Below are 22,906 nucleotides of genomic sequence, written 5' to 3' on the forward strand. Positions count from 1 at the left end.
ATAGAAGTGTATTGCAGTTTAGTATGTATGTACACTGGTACATTGGCACAGAACTGTAAATTGACACTTGATATTCAAACATTCAAAATGTAACATTTAAAACATTTTCAAACATGAAATGATTAACAACAGAAATAGTTAATCATTATACATTCACTGTATTGTACGTTTTCATCTGCTACAGACTTTCCATAATTTGATCTCCCAAGGTCAAATTACAAGGCTACTTTAATAGCTGGTTATACCATATCTAGGGAACACACCATGACTTATTTTTCACTGTACAATTGTATTACATCCCCAAGATAGTATTTTATCTGTACAAAAGTTTGGCCTTTGCTGCTAGTTGTGTAATAAGGGGTGAAATCCACCAGGTTTTCAGCATTGACTAACTCAGTAGCCTACGCAAGGTCTGGGACCTCAACTTGATATGCCATGACATTTCTATCAAAGTGTATAGTTTCATATGGTTGGTATTCCAAACAATCAAGCCTAGAATCAACAAGATATATGTTTTTGACCAGTCCAAATTCTGGCATATTACCATTTACTACTTTGGCAAGGATCATTGACTTCTGTGTTATGTATTTATTGCCATTTATCATAAGCCACTTGACTGACACAGCGTGGTTGACTTCATCATAACCTAGGAAGTCTCTCAGTTTTCCTTGTAAATACTGTAGGTCTTGAATCTCAGATACAGGTCCCATCTCTCTTTCATTTGAAAAGATTGGGTGAAATGAAGGGTCAACATTTTGGCAGCTTTCATAAATTTGGTTCTGACTGATCAAAGACTTGCAAATATTTTTAAAATTGACCTTTGAAGCCCATTGTTTAAAGACGCAATGTTTAGATTCAAACCGCATACACATATGTCTAACCATTGGACCCAGAGATTTAATTTGTGATGGCAAATGTATCAGATAATGCTGTTTAGGTGTAATATTGCGTTCTGGGAAAAGCTCCTTCCAATGCTTCATATGAATTTCAATCAGTGACCTCAATCTAGAAGCAGTTGTAACGGTAAGAACAGGAGCGAACACTATCTGCACAATCTCTATTAGCTCATTTATTAGATGCACATATGCATTGTCCTCTGAGCTCCCCAAAACAAATGGTAATATCCTTAACAGGACAAGCATTTGGCCAGACGACTGTTTTAATTTACCATCAGTTGACATTTATGTAATCTGTGAAATTGGGGATGGCCTATCTCTCACATCCAGGGGGGAATAAGGGAAACCCAAAATAGCAGAATTCACAGAGTCCAGATCCATCACTCCTGACTGAACAAGATGATGCAACACACACTTGATTTCCAAAGGAGCTGTACCCTCCAGAATTACATGCATAATGTCTTGAGGAGTTTGTTGTATAATGTCAAAGGCAGGGAATTCAACTAATTTGCTCTTTCGATTGATCCCATATGTTGTTCTCAAGTTGTTGCGAAGCAAGTCTGTATCTGCCTTTTCTATTTCATCGGTCTGTCTGATATGCCTCTTCAAAGTTCTTTTAGTAAATGCATCCTCGTTGAAGTGTGACTGCATGTCCTCAAAAGAACACTCACAGTGTCTACATTTACTGTAAGCAAAGCCAACACCCTCCTTGAACCCTGCCAGTTCATGCTGTGCCAGCGTGTCACCACAGACAGAGACCATGGCACCAAAAATCGTTTTCTGTCCATTAATTGTTTGCATTTTAACACCATTGTACAATGCATCCATGTCTTCTTTGATTCTGTTCAATATTACATCTACACCACATTGACGGAGGTCTACGGATCTAGCCATGGCAAGTAACCTAATAGCAGCAAGTTTAGACCTGTATTTTGGATTTATGTTTGCTAGAGTGTAATACACCATCAACAGCTTATTTTTTGATGTAAAGGATCCTAGTGGATTACAAATCTGTATTTCATCTGTGTACAGAATAATTTGCAATGCATTTGGTTTCTCTGAAAAGAAGGGATGTGATTTTAAAAGGACGCCATCAACTATGTCCTGAAAAAAACCCTCTTTGCACCTTTGTGGTCCTTTCTCAATCATAGAGAATATCTTCGGGTGTGATAAGAATTGTTCTAGACTTTTCACCAATGGTATGTAATGAAAGACTTTGTCTTTAATGAAAAAGTATTTTGATGCACCACGTTTCCTCTTGCATATAGTTTGAGAAATTGGAATTTCGTCTGCATCCAAAATGCTTAACTGCTTCCTCATAACACTGTTCTGTCGAAATGTTGTTGTGACACTTGTGAATGGGTCAGCAAAACTGTCAAATACATCCATCACTTCTTTTTGAAGGTGTCCTGATGCGTTTTCCGAATGCTTCTTTAGCACCTGCTCTATCTGGCTCCTGAGGTTGATCACCAGTGATGATTGGTACTGCTGCACTCCAGCAACAATGTCATTCATGCCTCTCTGAAAATGACAAGAGTAACACAACTTCATGATACTTGTAACAAACAGTTTCGCTTATGACATGGACATTATCATAGGCAAATGACTGTAGTGAATTGGAGAACACGGCAGGCAGATTGACCACCAACTATAACAGGACCTTTTCAACAACAAGCTCTACTTTACTAACTGTAAACGAGCAAATATAAACATTTTACCTGTGAGAGACGGTGCTTGGCCCGAGCATTTATCACAAAGGCAGTGGCCTGGGTGGTCAGATCCTAAAAAAGTTTAAATTATATTAAGTATCCTGATGTAATTTGAACTGACATTCATAGTTACATGTCAAGCACAATGTTAATCACAGAATAAATAGTCTGTCCTTTAAATGTTAAATTATCTTTTCTCATTTTAGCTTCAACAGGTGGTCAGGTGGGGTGTCAAATAATATGCTGATACAATACAGACAACAATGTGTGGGATCTCAAACTGATATGCAATGGCTGAGAATTTATTGGACTCAATATAATAATAATAATAATAATAATAATAATAGTACAATTTAATTAGAAGCGCTTTTCCAAAAGCTCAAAGACACTTTACATTTTAAAAAATAAATTCAGTTCAACACAAATAATAAACATATAATATCCATTGTGATTCTTTGATGATCAATTTCAGTAGAGTGTCACCAGAAGAGTAACTTACTGGTTGTACTATGGCAGCTCTGTCTTGGTTAATGTCCATCTGCCCTTCATCCGTGTCAGTTGTACAGAGCAGTTGAGAGGTGGTGATGCTGCAATCCTGTGAAAGTTAATCAGGTTAAATGTTGTGCTGTATCACACATAAAAGAAACAAATGACTTGACATTTTACTTAATTTCACAGGTATATTTCATTCATTTTTATATTTAAATATTTTCACACAAACCAAGCAGAACATTTTCATAAAAGTCAATTATACTCATTTTTTCTTCGTTCATGACGTCCTGTTACCTGTAGGACTCTGACTGATTGACGATGGTAGTTTGTGCCAGCACGTGAAACTAATATTGACAAAGTGATGATCTACAATCCTAAGTTTTTCTGTTGTGTTTTATTTTGAAAATGCTCTGTGCGTTTGACTTCTTGTGCGGTCTGTTTTGCCCAGATCACATGGTCAAGGTCAATCCACATCGCACAATCATCCGGTAAATTTCAAAATAAAACGCAACAGCAAACTTCCTATCGTAAATCATCTCTGTGTCAGCATTAGTTTCACCCACTGGAACAAGCAACAAATGATATGTCAGTCAGACGGTCCTAAAGCTAACAGAACTTCATGGATGAAAAAAAATGGAGCAACAGTAGCAGTTACTCACCGGTTCCTGCAGCGGTTCTTGGATTCCCTCCTGTGGCCGTTCATTTGCGTGGTTGTCATCTCCTGGACTGGTGCTCTGAAGAAGATGTTTGGGGGCTCTTCGACAGGTTCTGCGTAGCACAGAGGACTCTGCGTAGCCTACGCAGTGAGGCTAATTTGAGGCATTGCCTTTTTGGTGTTGTTGTTTCTATTGTACTGCTATTGACTTATGATAAATGCTTGTCTTTTTCAGGATGAAGAGTCAGACCAGCTCCAACCAGGCACCTCCTCTGGGACTTGTGAGCTTGCCAGCTCCCGCTACATCACTACCTCATCCCCGTTGTCCACCCCTTCTTCCTCCCCCACTTCTCTCCCGCCTTCAAACCGAGGGGACCAACATGTTACCAGCAGAACTGTCCAGCTTGTAAACCCGCAATATGTTGTATACACAGACACAGAGCTGGAGCAGGTAAGAACCACCTTTTTTGAAAAACAACGTACTGGACAAGAAGAGGACTATACACTTTCCAAAGAGCTTCGCTGTCGCTTAATAAGAAATACAGTAACAAGCATGATTGCCATCAAGAGAGCTGCAGGGGATGATTTCCAGTATCCATGCAGCCGTGAGCTAACTGTGATGGCTAAGCGTCTCATTGAGTACTACCCAATGCTGCGGGACAGGTCTGCAGTCGATGGAGCTGAGTGGGTAGGAGGATGTGCTTTATTTAGGATCAAGTATAGTTTCATTTCATTTTGATTAATGTGATTTTTACACACTCTGTTTTGTCAGGAATCTGTGAAGAAGCATCTTTTAAAAAGGGTCCAGAATGTGACACCCGCCAAAAAGAAGCAGGGAGCAACTCCTTCGAGGAAGAGGCGACGGGACATTAGCTTTGAGAGCAGCCTGGAGTCATCCGCTGATGACAATGAGTCCAGTGCTTCAACTATAATCTTGGAAAGATCACCACAGTCGACAAACAGTTCCCCAGAGGGTGAACAGGTGGCTGGTAAGAGCACATATTGAGATTGTGTTTTAGTATTTAAACTACTACTAGTATTGACAACGGGGAATGCTTTAGTTTAGTTTTATGTTTAAAAAATATTGAAATGATTGTGAGTTATCATTAATTATTAATTCATTATACTTTGGGTACTTGTTATTTGTTATATTTCTTAAAACTGTAATGGTAATGATAGTAAATTAATTTCAACAGGAGGACCTGAAACTACTGACAGCCCACAGAACCAGGCAAGACACTACAAAGTTCTGCAGGAGCTATACAAATCCAGGCCCAGACCCAACAAGAAGGATGTTGCCCAGCTCTTGGACCTTGAATACCAAGCAAGACGGGCTTACATTGACTCTGATGTGATGAAAGAGCAGGACAGACCTACCAAAATTCTTCAAGCATATCCCTGCTTCAGAGAAGTGGATCATGTAAGCATATTCAATCATTTTAAGCTTATGTTTGATAAGATTGTTGTAGTAGTAGTAGTAGTAAGACATTAGTTTACACACTGATATTTTATTTTTTAACATATTTTTCTACCTGTCTTTCTGTCAGATAATGGATGAACTGCAGAGGATCCTCAATCAAGGAAACTCCCACTTCATACCTGAGCTGAAGAACCGCTGGGGGACCTTTTGTGAGAAGGTCCAGTTTTATGGAGTTTTCAAAAAAGTCATGAGGCCTCCGTTGTCAAATAAAGGTAATTACAGACCTAATTGGTGATCATATTTGTGTAATTTTGTTTTGTTTTCAATAACTGACTGCAGTAGATAAAATTAGACTGTTTTGTTTTTCACAGTAAAGCAAACCATTGCCATGATGAAGGCTTTGCCGGACATGTTTCCATCACCTATTGCTCCACCCAAGAAGTTGGGACATGCAAGTGAGGGTATGCTTCACATCCTTGAGGTAAGCAATTCATGCATGTGTTAGACAGTATACAGTGTTCTTGTGTTCCACTACTTGACCATAGTCTCTCAACAGTTAATTGTTTTGTGATTGTTTTTCTTTTTGTTATTCAGTCTGTGAAAGACCCCAACACCTTCCTCCAGGCAAGACCACTCATCAGCCCTGTCGTCATTGTGTGCGAGACCAACTGCATCCTGGCCATTGGTGCAATGCCTGTGTTCATCTTTCCAAAAGAGGACATCGCTGACAGTGTGATGTACATAATGGCATGCTACTACACTTTTCACCTCACCTACCCAAAATGCATAGCCACACTCCTGTCTATCCTGCAGACAGAGGTACTGATGGACGCCATACACGAAAGAGATATGACATCCTCGTACAAAAAAGCTATCGCTGACTGGAAAAGATTCATCACAGAGTAGTACATGAACAGTACAGTACATAAAGTTGATGCCCTGTTCCATAGTTGTTTGCCCTGGGTGTCTCACAATAAAATGGCACTTTATCAGATGTTTATTGTTATGTATATTATTATACAGTTTACCTTTCAGTTTAGGCTCCACCCACACTCCCACCACCTGCACACACACAGACACACGCTCTGCTGTGCACTAGTTAAAATTTCTGTTTGGTGACTTTAAGCAGGAAATAATTTGTTGCCACTCTGTTGCATTTTGGGGATGTAACTCTGCACCGGGATGGGGAGGAGAAGGGGTTGGGAGGAGGGAAATAGCAGAGGAACTCAGTGTGTGAATGAAAACTTTTGTCCTAACCTGTTCATCTGATATGTAGCTGCATGCACACTACTTTGTGTGTGTATTTTTGATACTAAAAGTATTGTTCTAGCTTTTAACTTTGAATACAATAAAGAAGCATTGCATTTAACTAGTTTGTGTCATTTCCTGTTAATATGATATGAAATGATTCACAGCTTTTGCCTTATTTCAAGAATTTTAAGAAAAATATTCTACATACAGAGGAAAATATTCTTAGCTGTATCTAGAAAAGTACACTAGTTTTCAGTATGACTTTGCTGGTTTCAAGAAATATAATGCCTTGTGCATGCTATTATTTCAAGATAATGCCTCTAGCATTTACTTAATTCAAGAATATTTTTCAACAAATTGAGAAAATAGGTCTCATGTATTTCACTAAAATCAAGAAAAATGCACTTGTTATTAGTTAGAATACACTAATTCTAAGGTATTTGTGGGTTCATTGAGATTAGATAATTTTACTTGTTTTGAAAAGTCTTGACAAGCAAAATTGTCTTGTTCCATTGGCAGATAATTTTGCTAGTTTTAAGCAAAATACACCTAATTTTTGTACTTTTTTTTCTTGTTATTGAAAGCTGGCTTTTTGCAGTGTATACTATATATACTTAAGAGAGAAGGATCAAAGACAGACACATATTTCTAATATCAAATCGGACACTAGTGAAATACATTGAAGTGTCTATGTGGTTTAGTGTGGTCTGTTACTGAATGAGCTGATAATGTCCTAACTCACAACTCAAAGAATTAGCATCACAGTCAATACTTCACACACAAAGCTGTGTCATTCACACATGATTCAAGCACTTCAGCACATGTTTGTGCCGGAGCTAGAGAAACAATAACAAGAAAAAACGTCCCTGTATGTGACTGAACACTAACGTTACGTATATAAAAACTCGGCGTCACCATCTCAGACAACTACTGTGTCTGTCCTGTTCTCTTTCAGCCGCTGAATAATCCATCTGTTTGTTGTTTTTGTGACGATGAAGTCTGCTAACACGTTAGCATAAAGATCGCTAGCTTAAAATGCTAACAGTCCACACACCAGCAGTCTGTGCTTTCTCTGTCCATGTGAAGATGTTCAGCCACAGTTCAGATATTGTCCTGTTCTCCTTGCCTTCCTTTGTTCAACAAAGCTTTGATGATGACTGCTTTGATGATAATCACGCTTTAATTTCGCACTGCACACACACACACACTCACACACACACTGCACACATACAAGCAGCCCAGGCACTCTATCTCTCCCCCTCCCCTCCCTCTCTCTCTCTGTGTGTGCGTGCATATTAATTAGCCATGTGTATTCTCCGTGATCGTCAGCTGATAGGCTGAAAAAGCAACAAAAGCTCTGTAATGTGAGATCGCCACACCCAAACTAGGAGTGATTCACAGCGATAAAACAACCTTAATTCAACACAAAGTTTATGGTTTTAAGACCCACAATACTGTGATTTGAAGCATGTAGTGGCTTCTTCAAAACTTCAACTTGTGTAATTTTGAAAAAAAACGCAAATCCCTAATTTTGAAAAAAAAAACTTTTTCCTGTTTTTTCTCGTTTTGCGCTTTGCCGACTTGTTCCCGATTGGTCCGTGGAGGGTCACATGGTCCACTCCAATGAACATGCTAGCTGATTTGATAATGCGCTGGAATTTCTTCTGATTCTGTACATACATATTTCCAAAAGTGCAAATTAACCCAAAGGACAGGATACTCTGCAAAAGGGATTTATAAAATAGTTGGAGGATGCTGCTATCTAATCTAAAATCTTTTAGTTTCCTGAGAAAGAACATCCTCTGTTTCCTACACTTGGTCTTGGCACAATGGTTAAAACACAGTTTATCATCTATCTCAATTCCCAAATATTGAGATATCTGTTCACCATTAATCTCAGATGGAGAGACAAGTATCGCTTTCTTGCTAAAATCTATCAGCATTTCTTTTGTTTTTACATTGACCTGTAGAAAGTTATCTGTGCACCACTTAATACAACCTTGAACCTCCATTTCAAAGCCTCCAACAGATGGGGTGTCAGGATGTAAGAAGCCCACCAATGCTGTGTCATCAGCGTACTTAAAATAGGTTAGAGCTGAGGAGGATGCTTGGCAATCGTTTGTGTATAGTGTGTCGAGAATGGGTGATAGTACGCATCCCTGCGGTGCTCCAGTATTAATCATCTTAAGGGAGGAAATGTGTGAGTTTAATCTTACTTGCTGCCTACAGTCAGTCAAGAAATCATGAATCCATAGTATTAATCTAGGATTTACTCCAAGATTAAGTAATTTCCTCACCATCAAATGTGGTTGGATTGTGTTAAAAGGAATGCTAAAATCAATAAACACAATTTTAACCAGGCTCCTTGGATGTTCAAGATGCTCATAAACATTATTTATCAAAGTAAGAAGCGCATCTTCGACTCCCCTCTTTGCACGGTAAGCAAATTGGTTAGGGTCTAGTGAGTGTGATACCTCAGAAAGAAGCTGTTTTAAACACAAGTCATTAAGCTCTCTAGGTCTGTTGTTTTTAGGCACTGGAACAATTAATGATTGTTTCCATAGGCTAGGGACCACACCAGTGTCCAAGGACATCTGGAACAGCCTTTGGAAAGGCTGTGCCAGCTCATTGGTACACATTTTAGTGTTCTGTTACTAATACCGTCAGGCTCACTAGCTCTACGTGGATTTGTGCGTCTAAAAACTGATTTGACGTCATCAATGGAAATTTCCATACCTGCACCCCCCATACCTCTCACTTCCATGCTAACCAAGTGCTGCTCTGTTTTAAAATCATGTGTATCAAACCTACAATAAAAATTGTTTAGCTCATTAGCCATATCAAGCTCATTACCCACTGCCATCAGGTGATTCTTAGGCTTGTACCCCTTGCCATGCTCTTCTGGGATTACTGTTGAAAAAACCTTCATATTATCCCCAAAACTTATATTTACAAAAAAGAACAATAATCACTGAACTGAAACAACCACTTGTCTTGAGTGGTTTTCCACCTATAATATGATCGCTGAGCAAAAAAATCTGGCTTCCTGACCCAAACCCTATCAATTTTGACTTTTAGCATGTTGATAATTTGATTTTGAAAGCAGATCTCGTCACCCAGGTCCACGGTCAAACAGCAGAATCATTAATAACAGTCAAAGCATACCATTTCTGAGAGACACACTCGTTGCAGTCATCTGACTGCAGCTTACAACAGGAGCAAAATGTGTGCATCATGTCAGCCTCCACTTACTTTCCATCCAAGAACTCCATGAGAGGTCTCAGCATGACGTCAGCATCTGCTTCTGCAGAGTCATGCTTGGAAAGACCTTTGATTTGGTAGAGGATCTCAGCCACCTGACGCATGCAGCCAATGATATGAGCCTGGAAACTTGAGAGGAGACAGAGGTAAAGTTCATTAAAGACACTGTGCGTGTGCGTGTGTGTGTGTGTGTGTGTGTGTGTGTGTGTGTGTGTGTGTTTTACCTCTTGGCGAAAATGGTGCTGAGGTTGTCCAGGACAGTGTTCAGCTTCACTTGTAGCTCATTGAGGATATTCGCTGCCTCTGTATCCATCTATGACACACACACACACAGAGGGAGAGGGATAAAGACATAGCTGGTTATTTCACAGCTTTATTTTGAAAATTGGTGCCTATGAAAGATTTGTGGGCACAGAGTTGACCACAGCAAAATGAAGTAGATGTTAAATGTTTTTGAAAAGGCGCCTGCATGTAAAATAGAGTCAAGGTGCTGTCAATTTTAGTAACTCATTCTCAGACTTAGCAGATAACACAATATTACTGAAGTGAGTATGACTTATGATGCGTGCGATATTGCTGTGACGTGTGTGACGATCATATGCAGATTTGTACATGTGAATTCAAAAGTAACTGTAAAGATCCTGACGAAACACCTCTTCTTTTGAGTAGGTACTCAGAGATGTCTAAAGGGCGCACTACAAGCTATAAACAGCACATCAGGCAGCTCAGGGACAGTTTCAGTTCACATGAATCCCGGGGGAGGGGGGGAGGGCTTATTCATCTTATACATGAATGTGCTTATTCATCATGGTTTGAAATATGCTATTCCTAGGTGAATGGGGGAGCACCAGGAGTGCACACAACACAACACAAATTACAGTATGTAGCAGTACCTGATACAATCATATTGAAAAAAAAAAACAATCCCTTCAGTTGTGATTGTTGTGTTGACAGGACTGCTAAAGCGATGATATAACAATCCAGTTTTAGGTCGGTATAAAAAGTGGCAGACCTATTTATAGGTGTAAGGCTCCATGAGATCTAATTGGATCACGAGTGCCATATCACCTCTAAAGCTACACTGTGCGATTTTGGGATAAGTCTGAATTTCATCTTAATCGTGCATCGTGTACACATTGAGTAACAAGCACAGATTAACCCCTCACGACCAGCTCCTGACCGGCAATCATGCGGTCAGATGAAAATCAAACCCTAAAGGGTATCGCACTGTTGAAGCAGAACCATGAGCCGACTCACCTGAACCGTGTAGTGTTCAGCTCACATAAATTGTGAGCGTTGGACGATTGAAACAAATTGCTCAGTGTATGTCCAGCTTTACAGCGTGACAAAATCCCGTATAGCCAGACTCAGTTTCACGGCACCATTTGGATCCAGCAAGTATTTGATGACCTGCTTACATGAGCACCTGGCTGGATTGGACATAAACTGGCTAAAACTTTTACATTTTCATCATCCCTAATCTTCTAATCCCTAATCTAATTCCTATCCACTAAGGATAGGAATTTGTGCTTATTCATGGTTTGTTTTTCAATTTTTTTTATTGAGACTCAAGCAAATGCAAAAAGTACAAAGACATGACAACAACACTTTGGGGTCATCAAGGCAAAATAAAGTAAAAATATTGAACTAAAATTGGAAAAGTGCAGCTTTCTTCTTCAAAAGTTTGCAATGAAAACATAAAAGTACTCTGACAGGTAAACACATTCATTTCCCATGATTAGACCTCTCTGCTTGACTGTGTAAGTGTCTGTAGGCAACGTTTGAAACTACACATCTTTCATCTAATGAGATTTTTACGGCGGGTCAACTAAAACATTTATCTTGCTGATGGGCTCTTATGCAATTGCCAACGTACAGTCACACTGCCAAATGCAAACTAAGCATATCTCTATTCAGTCAGAATAATTGAAAAAAATACTTTGGTGGATCAACATAACTGAACTTAGGAAGACTCAATCCACTTTTCAAACGCCAGTTTCCACAAAAAAGCGGAAGCTACAAAGTACAGTTTTCTGTTGCTCATGTGGACTGTTGGATGACCTGATGATTCTGGTAACAGACCTCAAATGAACCCAAGTCCAATGGATAGACGATTGCATGGTAAGACCTGCCAAAGAGTCTGCATAAAGTGTGCCATCGATAATTGAGAAACTAAATTATATACATCGGACGAATGCCATAGAATTTAATTTAATTAAACGGAGGCTTGTGACTTTCAAGTGACAATGTTTTAGTGTCTTGCATTTTAATTGAAAAGTGTTTCATTGAGTAAAGTGAACGGTTGGACTGTCCACCCCGTGTCTTCAGAAGAAGTGCGTTTTTGGTCTGAATCCAAAAATAAAATATGCAGCGGTGTTAGCTGCAAGTGTCAAGCAGTCAGACATATTTATAAGTACTTCAAGGTGACCTTCATAGATGACATGTATCTTCGGAAGAGTAATGAAAGCACATAGCAACAGTTCTTTCCTCCACATATACTGTATATACACACTGGAGTAGTAGGATAATCGAGTGAATTCACTTCTTAATAAATTCTGTGTGTGTGTGTGTGTGTGTGTGTGTGTGTGTGTGTGTGTGTGTGTGTGCGTGTGCGTGCGTGTGTGCATGTGTGTGTGTGATTGACTTCATTAGATAACAGATGTACGGGGTTGCTTTAATCATCTCATCCTACAGTTATGAAAAGTTACAGTATATGTGCTACAGTATTTTTTGGGGCTGTTTCAGATGCAAACATAATACACTATGATTTTTTTTATATACAAACTTCCCCAACACCTTTGCTTCCTTTTGGAACTGTGTGTCTGCCACTTCAATGCAGCTTATTTTATTTGCTTTAAAAGTTTGCTTTTACCACGTACAAAATACCTCTCTTATTCAAAAGGCTGCACATACACATTTGCCTGAAATGAAAAGATAGAGTCAGTTCGACTGTTCTCTCCAACACCCAACTGTACCTGCTTTGTGGCGGCTGTGGCTTCAGTCTTCCCGGAAACACAGAAAGGAAAAAACAAGAAAAGACACAAAAGTAAAAAGTAAAAGAAAAGTCACACAATACTAAAGGGTACAGATGATTAAAACAAACAATAACAATCATCACACAGACACAGGGATGTACTTTAAAGGTACACAGCAGGGAAAATAGTATTTAAGGGTGGGTGATTGTCTGGTGGATTGGGTAATGAAGAGTGGGCGATTTAATCACAGTTTTTTGATTTAGTGCCTCTGGAATGAGATTCTTCAATCAAAGCAGCAGTGGAAGTTAAAGCTGCACTGAATGTCTGGAAAAAGGTCAAATTTGTTGACAGCTAAGTAAATGAATGATCAGACAACCAGCTTAGACATAGATATCCTCTCAAAATTTGACTGTACTGATCAAGCTTAGACAGTACATATTTGGTATGGTCTGAGTACAAATGTAAAAAATTACCTAAAACTAAGGTTAGGAGCATACAAAAACTGGCACTGGCTCAGATTACTCACTTACTTACGCCTCAGACTTAAAAGACAGTATATATAAGTATATATCTGCATCTGGAAGTCAGGAGTGATAGATCAGAGGTAAACGATCTACAGAGGAAAAAGGAAAAACTAACCTTGTTTACCTCTTCCTTACCCCGGATTTCCACTGGACGCAGAACGGACGCGGAACGGCCGCGGAACGGCAGCGGCGCGGTTCTGCTTCGTCCTCTGCCCAGCGGCAATCCCCACCGGGCGCGTTACAGCAGCGGTGCAGAGCCTTGGGAGCCGGCGGTATTCACGGAAGATCGCGCGATAATCTTGAACGGACGCGAGTTCGCGAGATCCAGAGATAGACTGTGTGTATAAAGTAAACAACAACAACACAGCTTCTTTTCATTCTCCGACGTGGAAGAACTGTTGATCTGGTGTCATAAATTATTTTATGTTTCTCCACTTCAACAATCAGTCTCTCGTCGTACATTATGACTCTCCGAGACGCTCTGATTAATTGACTGTTTACCTGTCAATTAAACAGTCAATTACGTCAGCAGCGGTCACGACGTAATGTTGATGTTAAGTTGTGACAGGCTATATGACCTGCGTATTGTGTTTTATTTTGAAAGGGGGGCGGAAATGTTTTACTTTGATTCTGTGTCGGACTTCCTGTCTTGTGCGATCTGCTTCGTTGAAATTTACGAGGTTCAGCAGCGGCAACGGAAAAAATAGAAGCTTCTGGGCCGCTGCTGAGACGCGGCGCAGCGCGGCCGGTGGGAATGCTCACATTGATTAGAATGGAAGCGATTTGCAACGGCGACCGCGCCGCTGCTGTCCGCGGCCGTCCGCGTCCAGTGGAAATCCAGGGTTAGACTGGTGAGAAATAAACAAAAAACACTTTAGACAACTGCTGTCTTCATTGGAGCCCCCAAAGTGACAAGAGAAAGAAACTTTTTTTTTTTTTTGGAAAGTCAAGATCTCGACTTTCCAAAAAAAAAAAAGTTTCTGCGAGGTTCAGCAGCGGCAACGGCAAAAATAGAACTGCTACCTAACGATGGTGCAATTGAAAATGTTTGAGCGGCTGGCAGTCAAAAGAAACTCGAGATCTCGAGTTTCTAAAAATTGTAGATTTAAAAAAAAAATGTTTTTTTTTTTTTTTTTTCAAATGTATTATTATTTTTTTCATAATTTCTTTGGAAACTCAAGATCTCAACTTTGAAACTCGAGATTTCACATTACCTGCAGGGTAAACAGGCGGTGTGGAGGGGATGATGACATCAAGCAATGTGAAGTATCAACTGCTAAATGTCGTATCTGTGGTGGAAGCAACTTGGCTTCCTTTAAAGAATGTGGTCACTTTGTAAAAGCAAAGCTAGTTCGAAAGGTCAGAGATAAACATAAAATCTCTTATGCAGAAGCAGTAGAGAGAGTGGAAGGGCACAAGGATCCAGGCAATGTCGAGAGTACTCCTACGGGCGGGTCCTTAATGTCTTGTCTTCCATCCCCTGATATGCCTAAACAAAGCATATTTAACAAGGAGTCTCTTCTGGCATTCATGTTGATGTGATATATGGAGCTCGTGAGAAGAAATCAAGATCAGACATTATAAAGTCTGTAACTGAATCAGAAGTTAGGTATTTGGGTATTAAGGAATTCTCCCCTTAGTCTCTGCATGAGTTTATGAAGGCAGGCAAGTGTTTTCTAGTCAGGAGTCAAAAAGCCCCTCTGAGTCCCGGGATGAGGAGCGAGAAGAAATGGAGGGATCAGTGATCTGTGAAAATGTTGGTAATGTTTACATTTTTTCTGATGGTTTGCATACTCAAATGCAAGAAGTCTTATTGCTAATGGTCAAGAATTTGCGAAATGTATCCAGGACCAAGAGAATAAATCAGATTTTTTAGGTATCCAGGAAACCTGGCTAAAGCCTTGTCTGGACTTTGTAATCCCAGGGTATACATGCCTGTATACTATATTCTATATTCTACTGGATTAAGGCTTTCCTAAATAATTGAACCATTCAGGTCAGAATTGGGGGAGATGCGTCAGAAACAATTTACTCCTCAAGGTTCAGTCATCAGTCCTGTACTTTTTAATATAATGATCAAAGGCATCTTCCGGGAAATCCCTCTAAGCTTTGGAAAGTCGCTAAGACTGTTCTATGGGCAAATAAGTGGGGCTTTAGGATTTCTATTTCTAAAAGTAAATTTATGTTATTTGGAAAGAAGATGATTATTCCTGCTTTTAGTATCTTTAGTGTTAAATGTGAAAAATTTATCAACATTCTTCGAAGCTTGGCTGGAAGTGACTGGGGGGCTGAAAGAGACACCTTATTAATGATCTATACAGCCATGATAAGATCTGTATTAGACAATGGGTGTGTGATATTTGGTGTAGCAGCTAAATCAGTTCTTTGCAAATTGGATCGGCAAGCGCCTTAAGAGTCTGTTGTCTAGCCTTTAGGTCCACCCCAATTCTTGCTCTACTGGTTGAAATGGGAGAATTTCCCCTAAGAATCAGGAGATATAAAATGGGGCTCCACTACTAGAATAAACTCGGGGGGGGGGGGGGGGGGGGGTTGAGTCTCAACTCCTGGGTTGAGTTTGTAGGTAAAGACAGGAAATCAAACGTCTTATTTCTCACTAAGCAGCTGGCAATAAAAATAGGACTGGACAAAGATTCAATGAGTGAAACTATTTGGTCTCCGATACCCTTCTGGCTTCTTCCTGACCCTGAGGTGTATTTACACCTACTAGAGAGGGGGAAAAAGTCTAAGGATTAACCAGTCTAATGAATATATCCAGATTTTTACAGATGGTTCTAAGGACCCAGAGTCTGGGAAGACTGGGTTAGGAGTATATGTGGAGTCAGAGTGTCCGTACGTCAGCTCACGTCACGTCAGTTTTCTCTGTAGAGTTGCTGGCAATTTTAAGGGCACTATATTGGGTAGCGGAAAACAAGCCCCCCAAAAGTATTATCTGCTCTGACTCAGCTGCAGCTTTGGTGGCTCTAAAGGAGGGGGCATCAAGGGCCTGTCCTGATCTGATCTGGGAATCTTCTCTAGCATAGTTAGAATTGAAAGATCGGGGTACTTTGTGTGTGTTTTGTGTGTACCAGGGCATTCAGGAGTGGAGGGTAATGAAATCGCTGATTCCTTGGCAAAGCAAGCTTTTTCAATGAATCTGTAGAGTTTAATGTCCCCCTGGGGAAAAGTGAATGTAACAGCAGACCTAAAGAAAGTCTGGAACATCAGTGGCAGGAAGAGTGGACTGTGGAGAAGAGGGGCAGGCATTTCTTCGCTATTCAGCCCAGAAACAAAATCTGGGCGGAGAGACAAGGTAACCCTTACCACGATGAGATTAGGTCACTGTTGCCTAGCAGGGTGTAGGTAGTAGGGAAGCAACCAGATGATTTGTGTGAGTGTGGAAGAAAATAGCAGTCAACAAAAAATACGGTGACCCAGCCCCCTCTCTCTCACACACAAACAAAAGGACATGAACAGGTGTACAAATTACGTTAATATATGCCCCGGTGCACGTGACCTACTATTCCCCTACTACGTATGACCACATAAAACAAACAACACCAAAGACCAATACCACCAATACACCTTCACCTTATTACAAATAGAAAAAACACTAAAAATAGATTCCTGTCTCCTACACACCAGCCCCTAATTATTAGGCTATCATATTATTACCCATTAATTACCCACATCATTCATATTAATAGGAGACAAACCATCAAAAGCATTCATATTCATATTCAAAGTCCATAATTCATATGTTGTCTTCTTTCTTCTGAGTCTCAGTCAGTAAAGCCACATGTCGCTGACACCCAGGCAAAGTCAGATTTCAGTCATCATTCAGTAGCAAGTTTGTCAGTCAAAATCTGAGTCAAGTTGGAGGTCAAAGTGTCACAGTGTCAATGTATAACAGCCACTCTTCATCCAACTTCAGCTTCCTGTAGTAGGCAGATCTTTGTTATTGGTCGTTCCAGGCAGCTTCTTTTTGTTTTAATCCGCACCTGACGCACAAATCCTCTTCTGTTCGGAAATGTTTCCAGAACTCTTCCCATGACCCAGGAATTTCAAGGTGCTGTGTTGTCCACAATTAGCACTATATCTCCTGCGATAATGTTCCGCTTTACTCCAGGTCATTTCTGACTCTCCTGCAGTTGAGGCAAGTATTCTTTCACCCATCTTTTCCAGAATGATTCCGACATGTATTGCACCTGCTTCCATCGCCATCGAGTATATACATCGGCCTCCTGGCAGTCTCCTGGTGGTAAAGATGGGACAGTTTTCAACAGCAGCAGGTGGTTCGGCGTTAATGCTTCCAGATCATTAGGATCTGTGGATGCTTTGGGCGGCTGTTGATGATGGATTCCACTTCACAGAGGACTGACTAAAGACCTTATTCATCCAAATTTTGAATATTCAAAGTGGAGTTCAGGACCTTTCCTGGAATTAACCTCTCCCAAGGTCCTCCATGATGTGAGCCAGCTGGGGGGTTGAAGCTCTATTTGATTCCCTTCTGAAGAAGTACATCGTTAATCTGTGACTGATTCCACTGTTCAATGGCTGTTCTTAATTCACGCTCTGCTCCCACAAGTTTGTTCCATTATCAGAGCGCAACTCCAGTACTTGACCACGTCTTGCTATGAAGCGTCTGAGTGCATTTATAAAAGCGTCCGTGTCCAGTGAGGGTGCCACCTCGATGTGAACTGCACGTATAGCCAGGCAGGTAAAAATTACACCATACCGCTTTACTATACTCCTCCTGCTCTTCACTTCAAACGGTCCAAAATAGCTGGGACACTGGCTGAGCATTCAGTCTGACAGATGACGCACTTGGATAGAACTCTCCTTATGGCTGTGCTGGCACCAGTGATCCAATACCTCGCTCTCAGTTTGGATAACGTGGTTACGACCACCATGTCCCACTTCCTGATGAATGTGTCTGAGAAGAATGTCTGAGATATGGAAATCATTTGCCAATATTATGGGATGTTTAGCCTGCGGAGGCATAGATGACCTGCCCAGTCGACCACCAACTCTCAGAACACCATCTTTGATGAGCGGACAGAGTTTATAAATGTGGCTGCAACCTTTCACCAATTTGCTCTTTTGCAGCCTGGAGAGCTCCTCTGGAAACCTCTTCCTTTGGCAAAGCCTGATGATTTCCAGCTCGGCCTTCTCGAACTCCTCCACTGACGGACAATTTGGTGCCGTCTCTCCTTTGAAAGTCTCCATAACCTTCTCAAATTAACATCTTTGCTGTACATCTAGACCAGACTGTGTTAAATCCATCCTTATGTCTCTTCTCTTCTGGCAGCAAGCCAAGAGCCACTTCTTAAATCTCAAGATCCAAGCAACAGCTTTTTCCAAACCAGACCAAGATGATAAGTAATTGATCATGCGAGTCACAGCATCAACCTCCTCTACAGCATGTACAGCATTCACTGCCACAGCCTTCTTGACCTCCGGGTCTAACAGGCCATACACTCTCAGGTTGAATGAGAAACTGTGGACCTGATACCCAAGTCACATTCTTCAGAAATGCATCCACTTTCAACCCCTTGGAGGCCACATCAGCTGGATTCCGTGCAGTATCTACATACCTCCATTGAGAAGATTGTGAAACCTTGAGAATTTCTGAGACTCGGTTGGCAACAAAAACTTTAAACCTGGAGGTCTCATTCCTGATGTATTTGAGTACAGATGCACTGTCTGTCCAAAACACAGAATCCTGAAGGTCCATGAGCAACTCTCTCCTCCACAAGACATCAATACGACTTGCCATGGTGGCAGCGATGAGCTCCATTCAAGGGATTGTAACAGCCACCCTAGCCTTTCCCATGATAAAGGCACTGTGCACTTGTGAGTGTGCATTGTGTGACAGCAGGTAAGTCACCACTCCATAGCCATCTTCGCTTGTATCACAGAAATGGTGCAGCTGTGCCGTGGTTGTTTCTCCAAAGTCTGAGGGTTTCAGACATCTCCTGATTTTAAAGTCCTCCAAATGACACAGCTCCTGCAGCCAACTTATCCACTTTGCAGCCACTGAATCAGGTATGATGTCATCCCAGCTGAGTGCCCTCCTATATAGATCCCTTAATAATTTCTTGGCCGACAACACAACTGGGCTCAGGATTCCAAGAGGATCATAGAAGGAGCTTACAGTTGAGAGTATTGCTCTTCTGGTCAGTGGTCTGTCCCTGATCCCAATCTTAAACTGGAAAGCATCTGACTGAATGCACCATTCCAGACCAAGTACTCTCTCCACAGGTAGCTGACCCTGATCCAACTTTTTTTTTCCGGTATTGCGACCATGACACCACGTCTGTTGCTTATCCATTTAGTAAGCTGGAAACCACCTTTTGCACAGATGTAGACGAGGTCATGATAAAGAGATATTGCTTTCTCCTCTGAAGCCACTGATACCAAGCAATCATCAACGTAGAAGCAATGTAGAACCTTGTTCAACACTTCTTGGCTTAGATCCCCATCCTGTCACCATAGAAACCTCAACAAAACAGTATCTTCAGCTGGAACTCTTACCTGGTGAAACATGGATTCCACATTTGCCATGATCACCACTGATTCTTTTCTGAATCTGGTCACCACTCCAATCAACAAGCTGGTAAGATCAGGTCCTTGTAGAAGCTGAGCATTAAGAGATGTTCCTTGGAAACTTGCTCCACAATCAAAGACAACTCTGATTTTTCTTTTCGTTGGATGGTAAATGCCATGGTGCAGGATATATCAGAGGTTACCATCATAGCGTTCCAACTCTTCTTTCGTCACCTTTTCTGTTGGACGTCATTCGGACCTCAGTAATTGAAGACATCTACATGTCAACTTGACCCCCTCCCTACTGCCTTAGTCACTGCCTGTCTCCCCTCCTTGTTAGCTCTGATAACTGCCATCCTCCCTCATCTCTGGTTCTGTATCTTCCAATATTAAATCTACTGCTGTTACACGTATTCTCAAGAAACCCGGTTTAGACCCCAGTGACTTCAACAACCTACAACCGATCTCCAACCATTCTCTCCAAGATTCTGAAAAAAAGCAATGGCTTTACAGGTACATGCACATCTCCATAACAATAACCTTTAGGAACAGTTCCAGTCTGGATTACGCCCACGTCACAGCACAAAAACAGCCCTCCTCAAAATCACTAATGACCTCCTGTTGGCAGCTGACTCCAGACTATTATCCATCCTCATCCTCCTCAATCCGAGTGCGGCCTTCGACACAATCTCCCATACCACTCTCCTCGACACACAAGCATCAATTGGCATCTCCGACACACCCCTGAAGTGGTTTAAATCGTATCTCTCTGGCCGCACTCAGTTCATCCAGTTGAAAACCTTCACATCCCAACCATCTCCCCTCTCCTCTGGTGTTCCCCAAGGGTCTGTAATTGGCCCCATCCAGTTCATCATCTATCTCCTCCCCCTTGGTCAGATCTTCCGTAAATTCAATATCCACTTCCACTGTTATGCGAACGACACCCAGCTCTACTTTTCCTCCAAACCCACCTCCACTTTCCCGCCCTCCTCCCTCTGTAACTGTTTACAAGAAATCAACACCTGGTTCTCTTCCAATTTCCTGAAACTCAACAGAGACAAAACCGAGGTTCTCCTCATAGGTTCCAAATCCACTTTCACCAACACTCCAAGTTTCACCATCCCCATCTATAACTCCTCTGTTTGCCCCTCCCTACAGGTAAAGAGTCTGGGTGTCGTCCTTGACAGCACTCTCTCATTCCAAACCCACATCAATAACACTACTCCGTCAGCCTATTACTATCTACGCAACATCAACCGTCTCCACCCATCCCTTAATCCCAACTCCACTGCCATCCTGGTCCACACCCTGGTCACATCTTGCCTTGAATATTGTAACTCCCTTCTCATTTGTCTTCCCCACAAGTCCATCTATTAACTCCAATTGGTTCAGAACTCTGCCGCCCGCATCATCACCAGGATCCCATCTATCAATCACATCGCACCTGTTCTGCAACAGCTTCACTGGCTTCCGGTTAAATCGATTTCAAAATTCTGTTTCACACCTTCAAGGCCATCCATTACATCTCTCCCCCATACCTCTCTGACCTCCTTCACATCAACACCCCTTCCGGGACACTCAGATCTGGGTCATCTATCAGCCTCATTGCGCCTCCTGCCCGTCTGACCACCATGGGGGCCAGAGCCTTCCTCTCCCCCCGCTACACAGACCCCTGCCCCCTTCCTGTCGTTGTTAGCAATAACTGATAAGGACAATCATAAATAGGCACATACCAACGTCTGGCCCCGCATAGAGTGCGCATCTGATATGCAGTGCTCTCTGTGTTCTCCATTGTTACATGTTTGTGTTTTGTTTGCTGTTTGTGTCACTTTCAATCACTCTTTCTCATACACACACACACATTCCACTCACTCAGCATAATGACTCTCTCTCCTTTTGATAAAAGTCACTCAACATGTCAGCTATAAAATTTGTGTCTTGGAACATCCGTGGCATTGGTACTCAAAGAAAAAGAAAAAGAATAGGAGTTTGTATTTTAATCAGTAAATCAATATAATTTATACACAATACCACCATCATAGACCTGGAAGGACGTTTTTTTATCATTAACATAACAATCGACAATAGCCCACTGACAATTGGTAATATATATGGCCCAAACACAGATGACCTGTCATGAATTATTTTCATCCATATCCAACTTTTCTGACTCCCCAATAATAGTTGGCGGGGATTTTCAATACAGTATAATACAGTAATAAACCCGTCAATAGACAGATCTAACACATCAAGCAATACACGCATCTGGCAATGCACACAAACAATAATCCAGTTCATGAGTGATTTTGGTCTTGGCGACTGAACTGTCAGAGAATTCTCATTTTTTTCATCAGTTCATCATTCATATTCATGCATCCATCTCTTCCTTACCAGTAATAAAATCATCTCATATATCTCTGATCATCAAATCCACCCCATCATCATTAGTGACCATACCCCAGTATCATTCAAATGGAACCTGCCAAGACCATACAAACCAGACACCAGATGGCGCTTCAACACATACCGTCTGAAAGATAATGAATTTAACGACCTCATCAAAAGAGAGTGGGTATCCTTCCTGAATATAAATGATTAATAAGTTAATAAAATTAAATAGCTAGAAACTGTCAATGCAACTAACCCAACAGAAGAAAATTAGAATAAATTAAGAAAATATAAACTAGAAATAAATAAAATCCTGAACAAGAAAACTAACTTCATGATTAGACTCAGACAGGAAACCTTCCGTCACAATAACAAATCTGGTAAATATCTCGCTAACCAAATAAGAGTTAATAAAAAGGAAATAAAGACAAATCCACAATCTCCACTAATAGGGAAGTCAACAAACTCACTTGATGAAATAAATCAAATATCCGAGCGGAGGACACCCGTCGTTGAAGAACAGCGCCACAACGGAGGAGCCGAGGACAAGAGCTAACAGGGCCGTTAAGGGCCGCAAGAAGTACCGTAGCCGAGAGTAAAGTGGAGCTGTGTGGACTGCTGGTAAAGAGACCAACGGTCATTAGAGAGGCCACTAAAGTCAACGCTGAGCTACTGAAGGGAGACTAGCAGCTAGTTGCTGAGACTCGACATCGTTGGCTAAGGGCGTGTGATGCTGCTGAGACGTGTCGTCGTGGGCTGAGAACTCGACATCGCAAGGTGAGAAAGTAT

At 41.2% G+C, this 22,906-nt stretch overlaps 1 protein-coding gene across 1 annotated transcript in view; it reads right to left on the reverse strand.

The window, feature by feature from the left end:
* Nucleotides 1-22,906, reverse strand: part of LOC310940082 (protein unc-13 homolog B-like) — a gene marked incomplete at both ends in the record, with an annotated part of 126,454 nt that overhangs the window by 9,542 nt on the left and 94,006 nt on the right. The window contains 3 exons of the mRNA XM_083905004.1: nt 9,676-9,813; nt 9,909-9,997; nt 12,660-12,686. Coding sequence (XP_083761130.1) covers nt 9,676-9,813; nt 9,909-9,997; nt 12,660-12,686 — 254 coding nt within the window. The remainder of the gene's footprint in view (nt 1-9,675; nt 9,814-9,908; nt 9,998-12,659; nt 12,687-22,906) is intronic.

The sequence above is a fragment of the Microchirus variegatus genome (genome assembly GCF_963457635.1).
Source record: "Microchirus variegatus genome assembly, chromosome: 18".
NCBI lineage: Eukaryota > Metazoa > Chordata > Actinopteri > Pleuronectiformes > Soleidae > Microchirus > Microchirus variegatus.